The sequence below is a fragment of the Mesoplodon mirus genome, assembly GCF_964341445.2.
Source record: "Mesoplodon mirus genome assembly, chromosome: 6".
In the NCBI taxonomy this organism is placed as follows: domain Eukaryota; kingdom Metazoa; phylum Chordata; class Mammalia; order Artiodactyla; family Ziphiidae; genus Mesoplodon; species Mesoplodon mirus.
Window position 1 is genome coordinate 41,903,107 of NC_138982.1, and position 16,918 is coordinate 41,920,024.

Consider the following 16,918-nt stretch of genomic DNA (forward strand, 5'->3'; position numbering starts at 1 on the left):
CAGATGGAGAGATATACCATGCTTGTGGATTGGAAAAATCAACATTGTGAAAATGACTATACTACCCAAAGCAATCTATAGATTCAATGCAATCCCTATCAAACTACCAATGGCATTTTTCACAGAACTAGAAGAAAAACTTTCACAATATTTATGGAAACAAAAAAGACCCCAAATAGCCAAAGCAATCTTGAGGAAGAAAAACGGAGCTGGAGGAATCAGGCTCCCGGACGTCAGACTATACTACAAAGTTACAGTAATCAAGAAAGTATGGTACTGGCACAAAAACAGAAATATAGATCAATGGAACAGGATAGAAAGCCCAGAGATAAACCCATGCACATACAGTCACATTGTCTTTGATAAAGGAGGCAAAACTATACAATGGAGAAAAGACAGCCTCTTCAATGAGTGGTGCTGGGAAAACTGGCCAGCTACATGTAAAAGAATGAAATTAGAACACTCCCTAACACCATACACAAAAATAAACTCAAAATGGATTAAAGACCTAAATGTAAGGTCAGACACTATAAAACTCTTAGAGGAAAACATAGGCAGAACGCTAAATGACATAAATCACAGCAAGATCCTTTTGGACCCACCTCCTAGAGAAATGAAAATGAAAACAAAAATAAATGGGACCTTAAAAGCTTTTGCACAGCAAAGGAAACCACAAACAAGGCAAAAAGACAACCCTCAGAATGGGAGAAAATCTGCAAATGAAGCAACTGACAAAGGATTTATCTCCAAAATTTACAAACAGCTCGTGCAGCTCAATATCAAAAACACAAAAAACCAATTCAAAAATGGGTAGAAGACCTAAAAAGATGTTTCTCCAAGGAAGATATACATATTGCCAACAAACACATGAAAGGATGCTCAACATCACTAATCATTAGAGAAATGCAAATCAAAACTACAGTAAGGTATCACCTCACACCAGTCAGAATGACCATCATCAAAAAATCTACAAACAATAAATGCTGGAGAGGTGTGGAGAAAAGGGAACCCTCTTGCACTGTTGGTGGGAATGTAAATTGACACAGCCACTATGGAGAACAGTATGGAGGTTCCTTAAAAAACTAAAAATAGAACTACCATATGACCCAGCAATCCCACTACTGGGCATATACCCTGAGAAAACCATAATTCAAAAAGAGTCATGTACCACAATGTTCATTGCAGCTCTATTTACAATATCCAGGACGTGGAAGCAACCTAAGTGTCCATTGACAGATGAATGGATAAAGAAGATGTTGCACATATATACAATGGGATATTACTCAGCCATAAAAGGAAATGAAATTGAGTTATTTTGTAGTGAGGTGGATGGACCTAGAATCTGTCATACAGAGTGAAGTAAGTCATAAAGAGAAAAATAAATACCATATGCTAACACATATATATGGAATCTAAAAGGAAAAAGAAAGATTCTGAAGAACCTAGGGGTGGGACAGGAATAAAGATACAGATTTAGAGAATGGACTTGAGGACACAGGGAGGGGGAAGGGTAAACTGGGACGAAGTGAGAGAGTGGCATAGACATATATACACTACCGAATGTAAAATAGATAGCCAGTGGGAAGCAGCTGCATGGCACAGGGAGATCAGCTCAGTGCTTTGTGTCCACCTAGAGGGGTTGGATAGGGAGGGTGGGAGGGAGACACAAGAAGGAGGGGATATGGGGATATATGTATACATATTGCTGATTCACTTTGTTATATAGCAGAAACTAACACACCATTGTAAAGCACTTATACTCCAATAAAGATGTTAAAAATAATAATAATAAATAAAATAAAATACAAAAAAATTTATTTGGGGGTGAAACTAATTTAATTTAATTTTACATATAATAATAACTTGTAAAACTATGTAATTTAAATTTAAGAATTAACAACTGACTCTCAAAATTCCTTAAATCCTACCATTCACCTCTTATGAGCACGTGTGAACCAGCTCCAGCATGCCACTAGATCAGACCTTCATGGATATTGCGTAAGTATCTAATATGTCACCTAGCCTCCCACCCATTCATTGATCCTCCACATTTCAAACATGTACGGGCCACAAACCCTGATCCACAATTTCAAATTCAACAAAGCTCTGAAAATTGCAGCCGTGGTGTAAACTCACTTTGTGGTAAAACCAGATCTGAACCAGATGACCATTTATTCTATTTTTAATATCACATGTTTCCCTGCAAAGATATTAATATGTTTGATTAGGGGAGGTTGTCCCAGACCTCTACTTGGAGCATAATTAAACAACATATGCATTGTTTTACATTTCCAAAATATGAAAATTTCTCAGCTGATTCAAGGTTTTGGATAAGGGACTGTGGACTTTCAGTGATCTTCATAAAATATAAATACAGAGCCTCACCCATCAGAGCCTCCTGATCACCTAAGGGATAGAATTGAAGTTCTTAAACATGATACACAAGGCCCATAAGCCCTTTTCAAGTTTCCTCTCAACAGCTCCCACCTTGCCCTCCTATATCAAACTACTTCTAGGAGTCTGACCAACCATGACTAAAGATGGAGCTGGGCTTATTAGTCACCCCACACCTACACTGTATATCCTTGGGGAAAGAATCAGAACCCAACTAATGCAGGAGTGTGGTGGTCCATCTTTCTTGCTCTATCAGTTATGGGATCTTCATCTGGCCACTTCATTTTCCCTAGTCTCCACCTCTCATCTATAAAATGGGAATCATACAACTAACAAGGACGTAGGGAAGGTAAAGCAAGTTCATGGACATGAAGATACTTTTGCATGTGCTATATACTACATTAAAAGGGTTTTTACTATTCATCATTCTGAAACTGGAATACTGGTTTGAAAGCAGATATTCTTTAAACCACTGATGAGTAGCCAGGGATTTCTCATCTCCCCAGAAGGAGCTGAAAGTTGATGTACATGAAGCCCAGTCTTTTCTGTCACATACAAAAAAAAGTGTTATGCTTGAAAAGAGTCTTGTGTGGTTGGTGAGGCTGGGGAAATAGGTCTATGTTACAGCCCCTGTAACTCTAAGGAATGGATGGGTCTTATTCCATTAGAAAAAGGAGGAAAGGGGACAAGAGCAGCCCAGGCTCTCACCTTTCTGGGCCTGTGTGTTTGTACATTTGTTTTGTTTAGTCTTGCTGTTGTTATTTTGGAGGTTTTGTTTTTTGTTTGATTGGTTTTGCTGTTGCTGTTTTTTGCTGCACTACAAATAAACAGAGGACTTAAGTCTGAAAGGTCATTCAAAACCTATGCATGCCCCTCCTTTGACAAACAGCTTCCTATCTTCTGCTTGAACAGTCACAGTGAATGGGAGCCCATTCATTTAGTCCAGATGCCTGAACATTTTCTTTACAACTGGCACCTCCTTCCATTACATGAAGGCAGTCTGAACCAGCTACAAAGAGTAACAGGAAAAGAAAGGAAACTGGCAATGTCTTACTCTGGTAAAACGACTAGAATCAGATCTTTTCTTGAAAGTAGATTTTTTTTTTTTTTTTTTTTTTTTTTTTGCAGTATGTGGGCCTCTCACTGTTGTGGCCTCTCCCGTTGCGGAGCACAGGCTCCGGACGCGCAGGCTCAACGGCCATGGCTCACGGGCCCAGCCGCTCCGCGGCATGTGGGATCCTCCCAGACCGGGGCACGAACCCGTGTCCCCCGCATCGGCAGGCGGACTCTCAACCACTGTGCCACCAGGGAAGCCCCATTGAAAGTAGATTTTGATGGAGGGTTGTGGGAGAAGTAAAAGAATTTTGAGAGAGAAGAATGACCAAAAAAGAACACAAAATCACTACAATTTAAAAAGGAGAAATGGGTTCCAATGTGCAAAGGAAGAAAGTCTGATAGCAAATAAGCAAATATGATTGCTTGAAATTCTACATGCACAGGATACATGCCTCATTATTGTCCTTAATATAAATGGATACCACAAGACAAAAGAGAAATAGAAAACTAGTTGCCAGAGACTTCTTACCAACTTTCTGAGCTTCCTATTAGGTTCAGAGGTAGGTACAAGACTTGCATCTTTGGGGCAAAGCTGTTCATGTTTACCTGAAAACTGCTGGTGTTAGCAATCATCCTAGTTGATGTTAAATCAAGCACACAATTATACTGCTAAACCTCAATGCAGATCACACAATCAGATTTATCTTTCAAAAACTGATATCTACAGGTCATTGCAATCATTGAGCAGAAACATTGAAACAAACAAAAAAACAAGTCAAACTTCTGTACAAATAAAACCAAACATAATATGCACCATTAAAGAAATTACTGATTCTATTATTTGAGAATTCAAAAATAGCCACCACTGGATTTGAAAGACCATGTTTGTGTGTTCTTTCTTATAAATGAGATACATTGTAGAAATGAAATGAGATATACTGTAGAAAAAATGTGAGATACATTGTAGAAACAAAATAGGTAAGTGTTTACTTTTGATGTGACCTTCAGAATTTATGTAGACATCTCACTTAATCAAGGCAGCCTTTTCATTTGCACAAATCATATTTTACTCTGCAGATGGGAGGTGGAGAGTAGAGAATAAAATGTAAGTTGGTGAAAGTGAATAAAGTAAAAGACTTTTCATTAAAGGTAACCCAGAGATGATAGAGATAGAGATGGACAAGATAGAAATAAAGGTAGAGGCTACCAATAACAACGTCAAAAACTATTGCCTTTTACCAATAGTTAGTACTTGAGAACAGAGGAAGGACACTGATGTCCATTGAAAATCCACTATGTGCTAGGGACTTTGCTAAGAATTTTACAATGTTACCTTGTTTAGTCTTCATAACAACTTGTCAGGTATATATCATTATCTACAATTCATAGATGAAGACACAAATGCTCAGAACTTGTCAGCTAGGTTTTCAAAAATTCATTTTAATTCAATTTTTGGAACCTATTTGAAACAAAAATATGATATGGTGGTCAGAAAGATGGAGTCACAGGTTATTTGGTTCTGCATTCCTTTGATTGAGGGATTTGTTCTGCTCAACTGGAAGGTTAAACATTCCAGTGTTGTCCTCCTAAAATTTATTCAAAGAAGATGTCCCTCCCAGAAGGGAAAGATAAAATGATTCTTCACTCAGGTGTAGAAATGACTGAGCTTTTCGGCTGGAACCTTTGGTGATTGTATTACCAAGAAAACTTACTGAACCAATTAAGTATCTCAAATGGAGTTCTAATTGCATTCTCCATTTAATATCATGGATTCTGCAGAAGAAAAGAGATGCCTTTTACCCTTATGATGTGCATATTTTACTTATTATTATAAGGACTATGGCATTCCTAATATTCACCTGGTGGGTGAAAAAAAGGTCACAAAGACACTAGAGTTTCAGGGTAGGACAGAAAGTTAACCATCTTCATTGTGTCTTTGGCAATGAAAACCCCTGTAGCTAAGATAAGCCTTGAGGGTGAATGTAGCAGTCATTAAAATGACAAGCACTTAAGTGTTAGATTTGGTTTTTATCTTAACTCTGGACAGGTAGCCTTTCTTTTAAGGGCTTTTTATTTGCTTGTTTTGTTTTTTAAAATTTTTATTTTATATTGGAGTATAGTTTTTTTTGTTTTTGTTTTTTTGCGGTACGCGGGCCCCTCACTGTTGTGGCCTCTCCCGTTGTGGAGCACAGGCTCCGGACACGCAGGCTCAGCGGCCATGGCTCACGGGCCCAGCTGCTCTGCGGCATGTGGGATCTTCCCGGACCGGGGCACGAACCCGTGTCCCCTGCATCGGCAGGCGGACTCTCAACCACTGCGCCACCAGGGAAGCCCTGGAGTATAGTTGATTAACAATGTTGTGTTAGTTTCAGGTGTAGAGCAAAGGGATTCAGTGATACATGTACAAGTATCTATTCTTTTTCAAATTCTTTTCCCATTTAGGTTATTACAGGATATTGGGCAGAATTCCCTGTGCTATACAGTAGGTCCTTGTTGGTTATCAATTTTAAATATAGCAGTGTGTACATGTCAATCCCAAACCCCCAATCTATCCCTCCACCCCTCCAAGGTGGCCTGTCTTTATCCTGCATGATTTCCCTAGTTTTGTTGCTCATGTTATTGTACCCAATTTATCTAATGATAAAATTCACACTGTATATGTTGACCTCATTCATCCTCTTTCCCAACCTTCCTTTCCACTGTACCCAGAGTGGGATGGTTAGTAGCCTGATGTGGTTGGAGGGAGAGTGCTTACAAGAAACAGAGATTGGACCCAGAGAGATCAGTTAGGAGGCTAATACAATGGTCCCTGAGAGCCCTGATGAGGGCCTGACCTAAGGTAGTCACAGTGATGGTTGAGTGAAGCAACTAGCCTGGAAAACAGTGGTAGAAGTCAAACCTGGTCATACCATCAGCCATGGGGCACCATGAAACTTTACTCTCCAGCTCGATATGTCAATCAATTATCTCACTGTAACCAGGAGAAATTCTTCCACTGGGCCATCTCCTATTCTATTGTGGTGTTGTCAAGGAAAAGGCTAGATTTCCACTGCCCTTCACTTAGTCATAACTACTCACTCTGTCGAGAGCCAGAAGCCTTGAATTTTCTCTCCAGAAGTCTTGGCAATGTGGCCTTTCAAGTCTTCCATGGCAGTCTCAATAGCCCCTGGCTGAGTAGGAAAAAGAGAATACCTAGTTTAGAGAAGACTGAGTCCTCTTCATGCTTATGATTAATTACTATATCCCAGCAATTCCTCCAAGAAGTTGAGCAGGAAAGATAATTCTTGGAGTTGCCTGTTTGTTGTAGGCACTGCCTGCTGGAGAGCTTAGTCTTAAACTCTGGTATTTACTAAGTTGCTCTCCTTGAGTGGGACAAAAGTGATCCAAGTCCTGTGAGACGTTTATAATCTTACTCACATTTTCTCATAGAAATGAAGATAGCCATTTTCAGAGCACCAGTTTTTCTAATAAACAAATGTGTATCAGGAAGTTCAATGCATTTAGCAATATATACATTTTTAAAATCTAACGTTTCTCTCTTCAAAGAGTACATGGCCATAAAACACAAAGGAGGAAAGCTTCTTCCAATATTCTGACTATAATTTTATTTGGCTCTGGGAAATGAATTTTTTGTCTCCTTACCTCTCTTTTTTTACCTTTATTCAAAAAGGAATTCCTACTATGAGCCTGCCTCTAGCTTAAAAATGGATTAGCCCTGTCTTAATAATAAATTCATAGACCCTCTAGCTCAGTGATTCTTAAACTTCAGCACACATCAGAATCACCTGAAATGTGTCTTAAAACAGATTTCTGGGCACTGTCCCCAGAGTTTCTGATTCAGTAGTTCTGGGGTGGGCCTGAGAATTTGCATTTCTAACAAGTTCCTGGGTGATGCTATTGGTGTGGGACTCTACTATAAGAACCATTGTTCTCTAGGCAGTTACTCTCAGCCTTGGTTACCCATCAGAATCACCGGCAGAGCTTTTGAAAATCCTAATGCCAGGGCTGTGCACCAGGCCAATTATATCAGATACTCAGTGGACGGGATTCACCTAACAGTACATCAGGATTTTTAAAAGCATCCCAGATAACTCCAATGTATAGCCAAAGTTGAGAACCACTACAGCCAAGGGCTTATCTATTATAAGTCATTCCATTTTATAAGTGTGAAAACAGGGGTCTGTGTAGGGAAGTATATAACTTGTCAAGTTCACTCAGCCAAGAAGTGACAGAGACAAGACAGAAAACCCAGACATTTCACTTCCAGGCCTACAACACAGTGCTGGTCTCATGCCCAACCCTGGGACAAGTATGTTACACGTTCTCATATAGTCTCTATATAATAGGGCTTTATGCTAGACACCTAATCTTCCATAAACATTAACATTCCTAATCCTCCTAGCTTGAGACCTTTCTCTCCCAAAAGGAAACGGGGATACTAGCCTGGCTAGGACCCATTCAAATATCTTCTCCCAGAGGTGAGGTGATTGTAGGATTTTGGTTTGCTTGTTTTCTCAGACTATGAGAAAAGGCTTTGAAAGACGTAGGCCACAGAGTCCATCAGTTAAGAAAAATCTTATGAGTCCACATGTAAAATACAGGAAAAGAATGGAGCTGCTTCAGATGAAGTGGTAGTAAATGGTACAGAATTTTAAGTACTTATCTGTCCCCCTCCCTTCCACTCATTCCACACAGCACAAGTCATCCAGGAAATGGATAGGACACCTACAGAGAATTGAGTGACCTGTGTTCATATTCCAGATATGTCATGAATAAATTCTGTGACCTACAGATAATTATTTAACTTTCCTTGGCTTCCATTTCTTTATCTATAAGACAACTGAGTAGACTGAACCAAAGCTTTCTGAGCCAAGCTGATGATCAAAACCTCCTGGAAACCTTTAAGAAAATATGACCATAGCCTTTTACACTGAGAGATTCTAATTTTCAATTTTAACAAGTTTCCTGTTGGATTGGACAGTCAGCCAGGGGACTGAATGACTTCCAACACTTTTGTCATCCTCTGCTGCTGGTTAAAGGATTGTCAGAAAGCTAGTATGGTAACCCGTGCTTGCTGAAACCTATGTGTCACAAAATCAGTAAGTTCTGGGACACTAGTCAAATATTCCTTGAGCTCCCACTGACACAGGAGATTGTGTCAACATCACTGGTTTCCAGTAATCCAGCTGGTAGGACTGGACTACCCTGCAGGGAAATTTCCTGATTCTGCAAAAATTCTCCCATCACCCATCATCTTTGGCTCCCCATGATACAGCCTGACTCTACTAGGTCCACTGGTCAAAGTTCTCTAAAAAATGATGCTTTCTTTGATGACTCATCATGGCTATTTTTCCTGTCTCTTTTCTTGTATTCACATAATTTCTGCCTCAAGCTAATATAACTTGGTAGTGAAACTAATAATTTTCAGGAGAAAAAAAATTATAAGTGGGATTGGAGAATAATGAAATAATCCTAAAATAAGCATTTTGTTGGATGCTTTTATGCCAGACACTTTGCCAAAAACATGTAAAGATGAATAAAAGAATGTAGAATTTTTCAAAACCTTACTTGTTTTCCCTATGGAAGGCAATTGGCAAAAGCTATCAAAATGATCTAATCTTCGATCCACACATTCCATTTCTGTGAAGTTATACTATAGATACTCTTGCATATATACAAAATGACATATGTATAAAGTGTCCTTTGCAGCCTAGTTTGTGGATAGCAAAAACTTGGAAACCATGCAAATATCTATCAATAGTAGACTTGTTAGATATATTGTGGGACATATCCATGCAATGAAATATGATAAATATGTAAAAAATGAAGAAAAATGTACTAATCTTTGATTTCAAAATACGTTATTAAGTGAAAGGAAAAAAATGTTCAGAAGAAAAGGTAAATATGCCAACTTTTTGTGTGAAAAGGAGGAGAATGGGTAAGAATAAGTATTTGTGTTTGTACAGGCCTAAAGTCACTCTAGAAGGATACATAGAAAATGTTAACAGCGGTTCCCTAAGGGTAGGGAAGGAACTTGGTGGATGGAGCCAGTGGATGGGTGTTGTTTGGCTGTACACATTTTCAAAAGTTAAACATTAAAAATAAAGTGTGTTCCTTATAGAACAGTTTGGAAGTCTCTGGAGTTCTATCCGTGTCCTCACTGCCTGAATTCTTACCTTCAGTAGAAATATCAGTTATGCCCCTATGGAACAGTTATGCATCGTATCCTGATAGAGTATTTTACTCTCCTCCATTTGTTATTATTGGTTACTATGATAAATTAACTTCAGCCTTTTAGTGTCAAAAATGAAATAAAGTGTGTGAACACTTTGACTTGTGTCCGGGACAAGGTTTTAAATCTCAGCCTTTCTGCTGGCTGTGAGACCCATGTTAAGTCACCTTGTCATTCCATGCATCGGTGTAAGCATTTGTTAGATGGATAAGATATCATTAACTGTAACAGAGCTGTTAGGAAATGGTGAAAACATTTGGTTACACTGAAGAATAAAAGACTTCATTATCATTCTTCTTGTTAACTTTAAATAGAAGGGAAATCATTGTACCGGGATTTGGGGATCAAATGGTTACTGCAATGGAACAATTAGCTCTGAGACGCCTTGCGGTCTAAGACTAATAAGAAAGTATAATGGAATGATATGTACTCATCACTCGACCAGAGAAAGCCTGGCAAGAGAGTACACATACATTTCTAATTCTAAATTTTAAGAAAAAATCATTAGGGGGATCCTTACTTATAAGTCTCTACATAGCTTAATGGTCAATATTCTCTCTAATAGTCTAGCACTAAATATTTTCAATCAAAACCAACGTACTGAGGAAAGTTCAAAGACATATGTATTTGTCTCCTTGTGTTTCCTCGAGCTAGAATAGCCCAGGGCCCGGAGTCACACAAACAATATACATGTCTGCTGCTAATATTTTCCCATGTACTGGACCCCTTAGCTAGACAGTGAGAGGAGGGGACAAGATAGAAAGGAATGCTCCTAGGGACTTAGACACAATCAGCTCTCCCTTGAGGGTGTCATCATACAAAGAGTTTACTTTGTGGTATATTCATAAGGTAAGAAAACCAGCTGTGAATTGGATGTGGCTTGTAAAGCCCAGGCAAATTTGTCTCTCCATGAAAATGAAGGAAATGCTTCTTATTTCATGATTGTTAAGTGTCTGCCCTCAGATAGAAACATCAACTTTATTACCATCTTCAAAGGATTTCAGTGTAAGGAGGGGATCCAAGAAACATTTTGCCCAGTGAGATATATAATTTCTAAAACACAAAGAAGCTCTCACAGATAACAATACAACTAATATATTTAGTTGTCCCCAGTACAAGAGCAAGACATGGGGAAGCGTGTAGTAAGAGAAGAGGGAAAAGGAGAGCGTATGAAAGTCAAATTAGTGTCATGAAGGCAACAACATCTTGCCACACAATGGGAAGTCCCAAACCTGCTTATTAAAATCTTGTTGCTCACAATAGAACACAGGCTATAAAAAGGCCATGGGGAACCATTAATTAAATATTAAAAGATCAAAGAGTTTTAGTCCCATTCGTTTGTATGTAATTTACATTCTCAAGTATAAATTTAGAGATAATTCCCCATCTCTAATCGCTTTCAACTTTCTGATAAGGTATCTGCAAATATAGAGTCCTACAGGGAGTTTAAATATATCTTTCTCCATGCGGATCAAGTATTGTTCCTTTCATAAGAAGTTGCTTTTCAATATCACTCTCCACAACTAAAGTGATTATCATAATATACCTCAAGTTATTAGCCTTGAGGAGTACTTTTGTTGAGAGAAGACAGTAGGCCATTTTTAGATATGTCTAAGCAATAATAGCAGATGAACAAAAATATGAGGAAAAGGTTATCCAAGCAGACCGATAGCAAGTGGTTCAGACCTTCATTACTGTGACTCCTCATTCATTGTCGAAGGCCAGAGGCAGTGGATGGGTGGTAGAAAATTCCAGGAGTCTTGGGTTCCTGGCCTGCTATGACCCCTAAGTTGCTGGTTGCCTTTGGACAAGTCACATCTTCTTTATGTGTCTCAGTGGTGGGGTTGGATATTTTATGAGGCCCCTCCTGGCTCTGAGAAAGAATGTTGCTAAGCTGTATCAGAAGGGTAAATTTGCAGTAAATAAATAATTGGCTGGAAGCCTGAGGGAAGAAAGCAACAAACCAGAGTGACCCATAAAAGAACACAAGAGGTTTAAGGGACCAGATTGGCTTGGTTTACGACCAGGTATTCAGAGATGTGATCTAATGCACGATATTATGATGCTAAAAATGCCTTGTTTGTCCTAAATTGATCTATACTTTCATATCAGTCACATCTTTGCATATCCAGCTTGAAACTCGTATACTGATCCTCCTTCTTATTATAGCATTGGGGGTCCACTCCTGGCAGCTGAGTAACTGAGTGCCATCTTGCCTCAGCAAGCCAAGGAATAACTTTCCTTTCCAGATATGAACAAGAACCGACTTAAATATCCAGCAAAACTTAAAAAAGCACATTCATATATTTTGGTTAACTTTGAACTGTGGAATTATGGTGACTTTTATCTTGCTTGCCCACATTTTCCAATTTTTTTCAATAAACCACCTCCTGTGAAATTATTTTAAAACCCTGTAATAAAATAAAATGCATGGCTAAGGAATTTCTCCACTCAGTCACTTACTGCTTTTCTGAATTTGCAAGATATATCCTTAAAATTCTTACACTGTAATAAATTGATTTATTTTAAATCACTGCATGGGATCACAGAACTATGAATGGGAATTGAGGAACATTTGTTCTAACCCTAGCTTTGCTGCTTACTAACCTCTTGGGCAAGTCAGTGCTCACTGTTAGGACCTTGAGTGAGCCACTGCCCCTCTCTGGACCTTAGTTGCCTCTAAAAATGAGAGAATTGACTAGCAACTTGGTGTTCAAAGTGTGGTCTGTGGACAGAAAGCATGAGCATTGCCAGAGAGTTTATATAAATGCAGAATTTAAGGCCTCATCCCAGACCCACTGAATCAGACCAGTATTTTAACAAGCTCTCCAGGTGAGCCATTTGCACGATAAGGACTGAGAAGCACACTGGACCATATCATCCTTAGATCTCATTTCAGCTCTAAGAAGCAAAACATTATGATGTATGTTTCATAGATCTGAGTCATTCAGAGCCCTGGCCTGATTTAATTATCCCTTGAGAAAATCAGTTAGCTTCCTTCATTTGAACCTCTTTCCTGCTACAGACCCTATACGTCTACATTTATATCTCACCTTAGGGGTCATGGTGAGGTCATGGGCATCTTAATATCATTCCTATTACCAATAACAGAGATGTGAAATGCCAAGTCAGCAAAAAAGAGAAAGAAAGCATTTAGAATAGCAAGAGATGCTGTTTATGAAATGTTAATAGATGTGTCTTACACTGTACAAAGAACTCTTTAAAAATTAGCTTATTTAAACTCCCATATAAAACTGATATTTTATCCATACTTTGAAGATGAGAAAATTTATATATATGTATATATATATATATATATATACACACACACACACATATACATACATACATACATATGTCTCCTCCCATTTCCTCAGCTACCACCACATCAGCAGATTTGTGGTTTACAAGGTAGTAAAACTGGATCATTATTTATTCAAAATAATATTTATCATTGTTTCAGTCGAACCAACAATTGTATTTTCATTATCCTCATATGCATTAAAGCACGTTCATTATACTCACATGCTAAAAAAGAAAACACCTCTTCATATTTTGTCTCTTGGTCTGAAGGAAAGTTAATGCTGACTGCTTGGGAATGTAGCCCTTACAGATACCTCCTAAAGAGTCCTCAGGTCTACTTCAGACTCACTGATAAGATTAGAAGGTTTTCCTTTCCCAAACTCTGGAGAACTTAAAGTTATTTTCTATACACCTGTTGGAGAAGATGTTCTTTACATGAATCATAGTCAATCACTGAAAACCTTTACTAGGGGGCCATACGTTCAATTGTACATTATGTTAGAAAGAGCACCGGACTTAGAGACAGAAGGTACAGAGTCTAGCTACAGCTCTTACACTAATATCACGTGACTTAGGTCACTTCACTCCTCTGAAACTTCAATACGTTTACCACTAAAACAAGAGTGATAAGCCCTTTCCTGCCTACCTCACAGTGCTTCTCCAGGGGACTGTATTTTATAAGCTACATAGAGCCACACAAATAAAAGCATCATGTAAATAAATAAATAAACAAACAAAAGCTCTGTTGTAGCTTTAGACTGTGTCAATTAGCTAAGCTAGAACTACATTTTCTAGAATTTCCTTTCCTGTCTGCTTCTAAATTAGTGTTGGCCACAAGAGATGTTTGTGTCAGATTTGAAAGGCAGAAGTGAAACATCAGTCATGATTCCTTATTGAAGATCAGGGCAGGACAGTCAGGCCCAAGTCTAGCTCATGTTCACAGCTGCCAACCTCCTATTTACTTGATGGCATGGGAGGGGGTGGGGAAGCCCCTGGACCTACAGCTCCTTTGTTACAGTCAGACCTCCGCCCTCAGATCCTCCTTCCCTGAACTGGGTAAGTGTGCAGCTTGCTCAGTGGAGAAGAGAACTGGCTTCTCCTGAAAGTGACACATCTTCAAGTTCAAACTTGGTGGGAGACAAACACAGGTTCCATTTTTCCATGGTGGGAGCCGCTTGGTCAAAAGGAATTCCACTTTGTCCATCCAGGTTCAGGTTTTTCCCTATTTCCTATTCCTACTTCACAACAGCCAATTTGTTGATCTATAGCAACTTCAGACCCATCATCAGATGCAAAGACAACAGCTTTGCATAGACTTCTCAGGCAGCTCGCTTAATAGAACCAGCTTCCAATGATAAAGCCCTTATTCTATATCATTCATCACTGTTCTTCTCATCAAATCCTGTTCTTCTCTCATCATCACTATCAAAGAAAAGTACACTTTAATGGATGCTTTGATTTCTTTCCCAGCTATATCTTAAGCTTAACTTTGCATATTCAATAAAGTTCTTATACTTTGGAAAATAAACCATTTGCTTTACCTATGCAAAAACACACAAACACACACATAGTATAGAACATGCCAAAGCACTCTGCACATATGAGTCACTGAATATAGGTTAAGAGTCACTGAATATAGGTAATATAGGTATATATCTTCAAACACACACACACACACACACACACACACACATATTGAGTCTCTTTAGCTACAACTTTATCTTAACCAAAGATATATTTTAAAGGCTAACAAATCAGGGTTTGTTAGTTAAAACATTATAAATAGTCTCAAACTCTTGGCCACCCCTTATTTAGCAGTTGAGTTGAAAAAAAAATTTTTTCAACAAAGAGATGTTCCATGTACACTTGAAGAATCTCTCTGTTGCCACAGTGCACAATCTGCAATGTTGCCCCCAGTTGATGGTAGCCTAAAGCTCACTGCTTTGATGAACAGGGAAGAAGCTCAGCTCCAAACTGCAGCTACAGGTTTGGAATAAAGTGTTTGTCCCCGCATTGTTATACCAGCATGCCCATGTAGACCCTTGAGGTTTAGCCCATGCTCAGCAACCTTTTCCACTCCATCACCCATGTCTTTTCCAGACTTACAACAAATACTCCCTCTGGGCTCCCAGCCTTATATTCTAGCCAGTCTGGTTCTCTCTCCATAGAGCATTAATTTATTGAGGTCAGGTCTAGCATGAATACAGGACTCAGGAGCCAAAGACCCATGGAGGCTGGAGGGCCTGCTTCTCCTCGATACTATCTGGTGGTCAAAAATAGACCCTTAACTTCTCTGAAATTCAGATCCTTCACCTATAAAATGGAGATAAGGATGACTACTTCACAGTTATTGTGACTATTACACAAGACAACAAACATGAAAACAGTTGGTAAAACATGTGGTATATGGAAGGATATTAGGATATTTTTAAGGAGAGGTCTTATGTAGTATTTAAATTCATGATTTTATTATTTTACCTGTGTAACGAAGTACTTCCATGAGATATAAGGCTGGTGATAGGGACTGTGGTAGAGTGCTGATTTAGTCACACTTGGAGGCCTTGAAGTCTGCCTTGGCTCTGAGACAGTGCCTGGGTCACCCTCCTCCATGGACAGCTGATCAGTCTCAGAGGTTTGGTCATCTCCCTCTTGCTTCGGAGACACAGGCTGGAATCCTTCAAAACTCCCAATGGTTGACATTTCTTCAGCCTAAAACAAAGGAAGAAACAATCTTCTCAGAAAAAAAAAAAAGTCACCTGTGTCCTAGCTATGGCAAAACAGTGTATGATGAGCAAATGATGCTCCTGAAACTGACAAACCCATCACACATTAACTAAGAAGAGGCACTGATGGATGAAGTTCAATAACACAGACTCTACAATCCTCTGTGGACATTTACCAGGGGAAAGAAGTAGAGACCCTCTGGACAGAGAAAAGGAAGCTGCAAGTATTTCCATTTTCCCCATTTTTATGCCCAGGGACAGGAAGCTGAACAAGGGTACAGCAGTATGAAATCATTATCAGATAATTTCTCTTCAAGTTTTCATAGCATTTTTGCTTGAAAACCTACTAGCCTGCAAGCTTATTTAAGAGTTAAAAGCAATGATATTGCAGCTTCTTGTGTACTTCTTGGGTAGTAATAGGGCACTAAAGCACTTAGAACTGAGCATATTTTTAACCGCAAGATTGCAATTCTAAAAATGTATCTTCAAGGATACATGGGGAATATAGTCAATAATTTATAACTGTAAATGGAATATAATCTTTAAAAATTGTGAATCATTACATTGTACACCTGTAACTTATATAATATTGTACATCAACTATACTTCAGTAAAAAATTTTAATAATAAATAAATAAATAAAAATGTATCCTAAGGAAATAATTTAGACAAATGCAAAGACGTAAATATAGAAGGTTGTACATTACAACACTGTGTCTAATAGTAGAAAAGTACATAATTTTATGTCTAATAGCAAAACATTGCATATAATAGCAACATTACACACTCACACAACATTGCATCTAATACCAAAAAAATATAGTGAAACTAAGTATCCATCAGCAGAGAATTGGCTAAATAAGACATGTTATACTGCACAGTGAATACAATGTAGTCATTACAAATGTTAGGATATATTTTTACCATGGAATGATGTCCAAAAAAAATTGTTAATGGAAAAAATGTTATAAAATATTATGAATAATTTTATTCAAATTTGTTACAATAATTCAGAAAGAAAGAAGGAAGGAAGGAAGGAAGGGAGAAAGGGAGCTCGGGAAGGAAGGAGTAATACCTGGACTTGCATATCTATAAACATGTGTGGTAGGACAGAGGTTAGAAGCAATCTAAAAGGAAATAAAGTATTAATAATGATTATCTCTGACAAACTAGTGGTTACCAGTGAGGAGAGGGAAAAAGAGAGGGGCAA

At 38.5% G+C, this 16,918-nt stretch overlaps 1 protein-coding gene across 1 annotated transcript in view; it reads right to left on the minus strand.

Moving 5' to 3' along the window:
• Window positions 1-15,878, minus strand: part of TPRG1 (tumor protein p63 regulated 1) — a gene marked incomplete at its 3' end in the record, with an annotated part of 123,210 nt that extends 107,332 nt beyond the window's left edge. Inside the window, 2 exon segments of the mRNA XM_082624683.1 lie at window positions 6,529-6,620; window positions 15,464-15,878. Of these exon segments, the coding sequence (XP_082480809.1) occupies window positions 6,529-6,620; window positions 15,464-15,685 (314 nt within the window). The 5' untranslated portion in view covers window positions 15,686-15,878.
• Window positions 15,879-16,918: the final 1,040 nt, after the last annotated feature.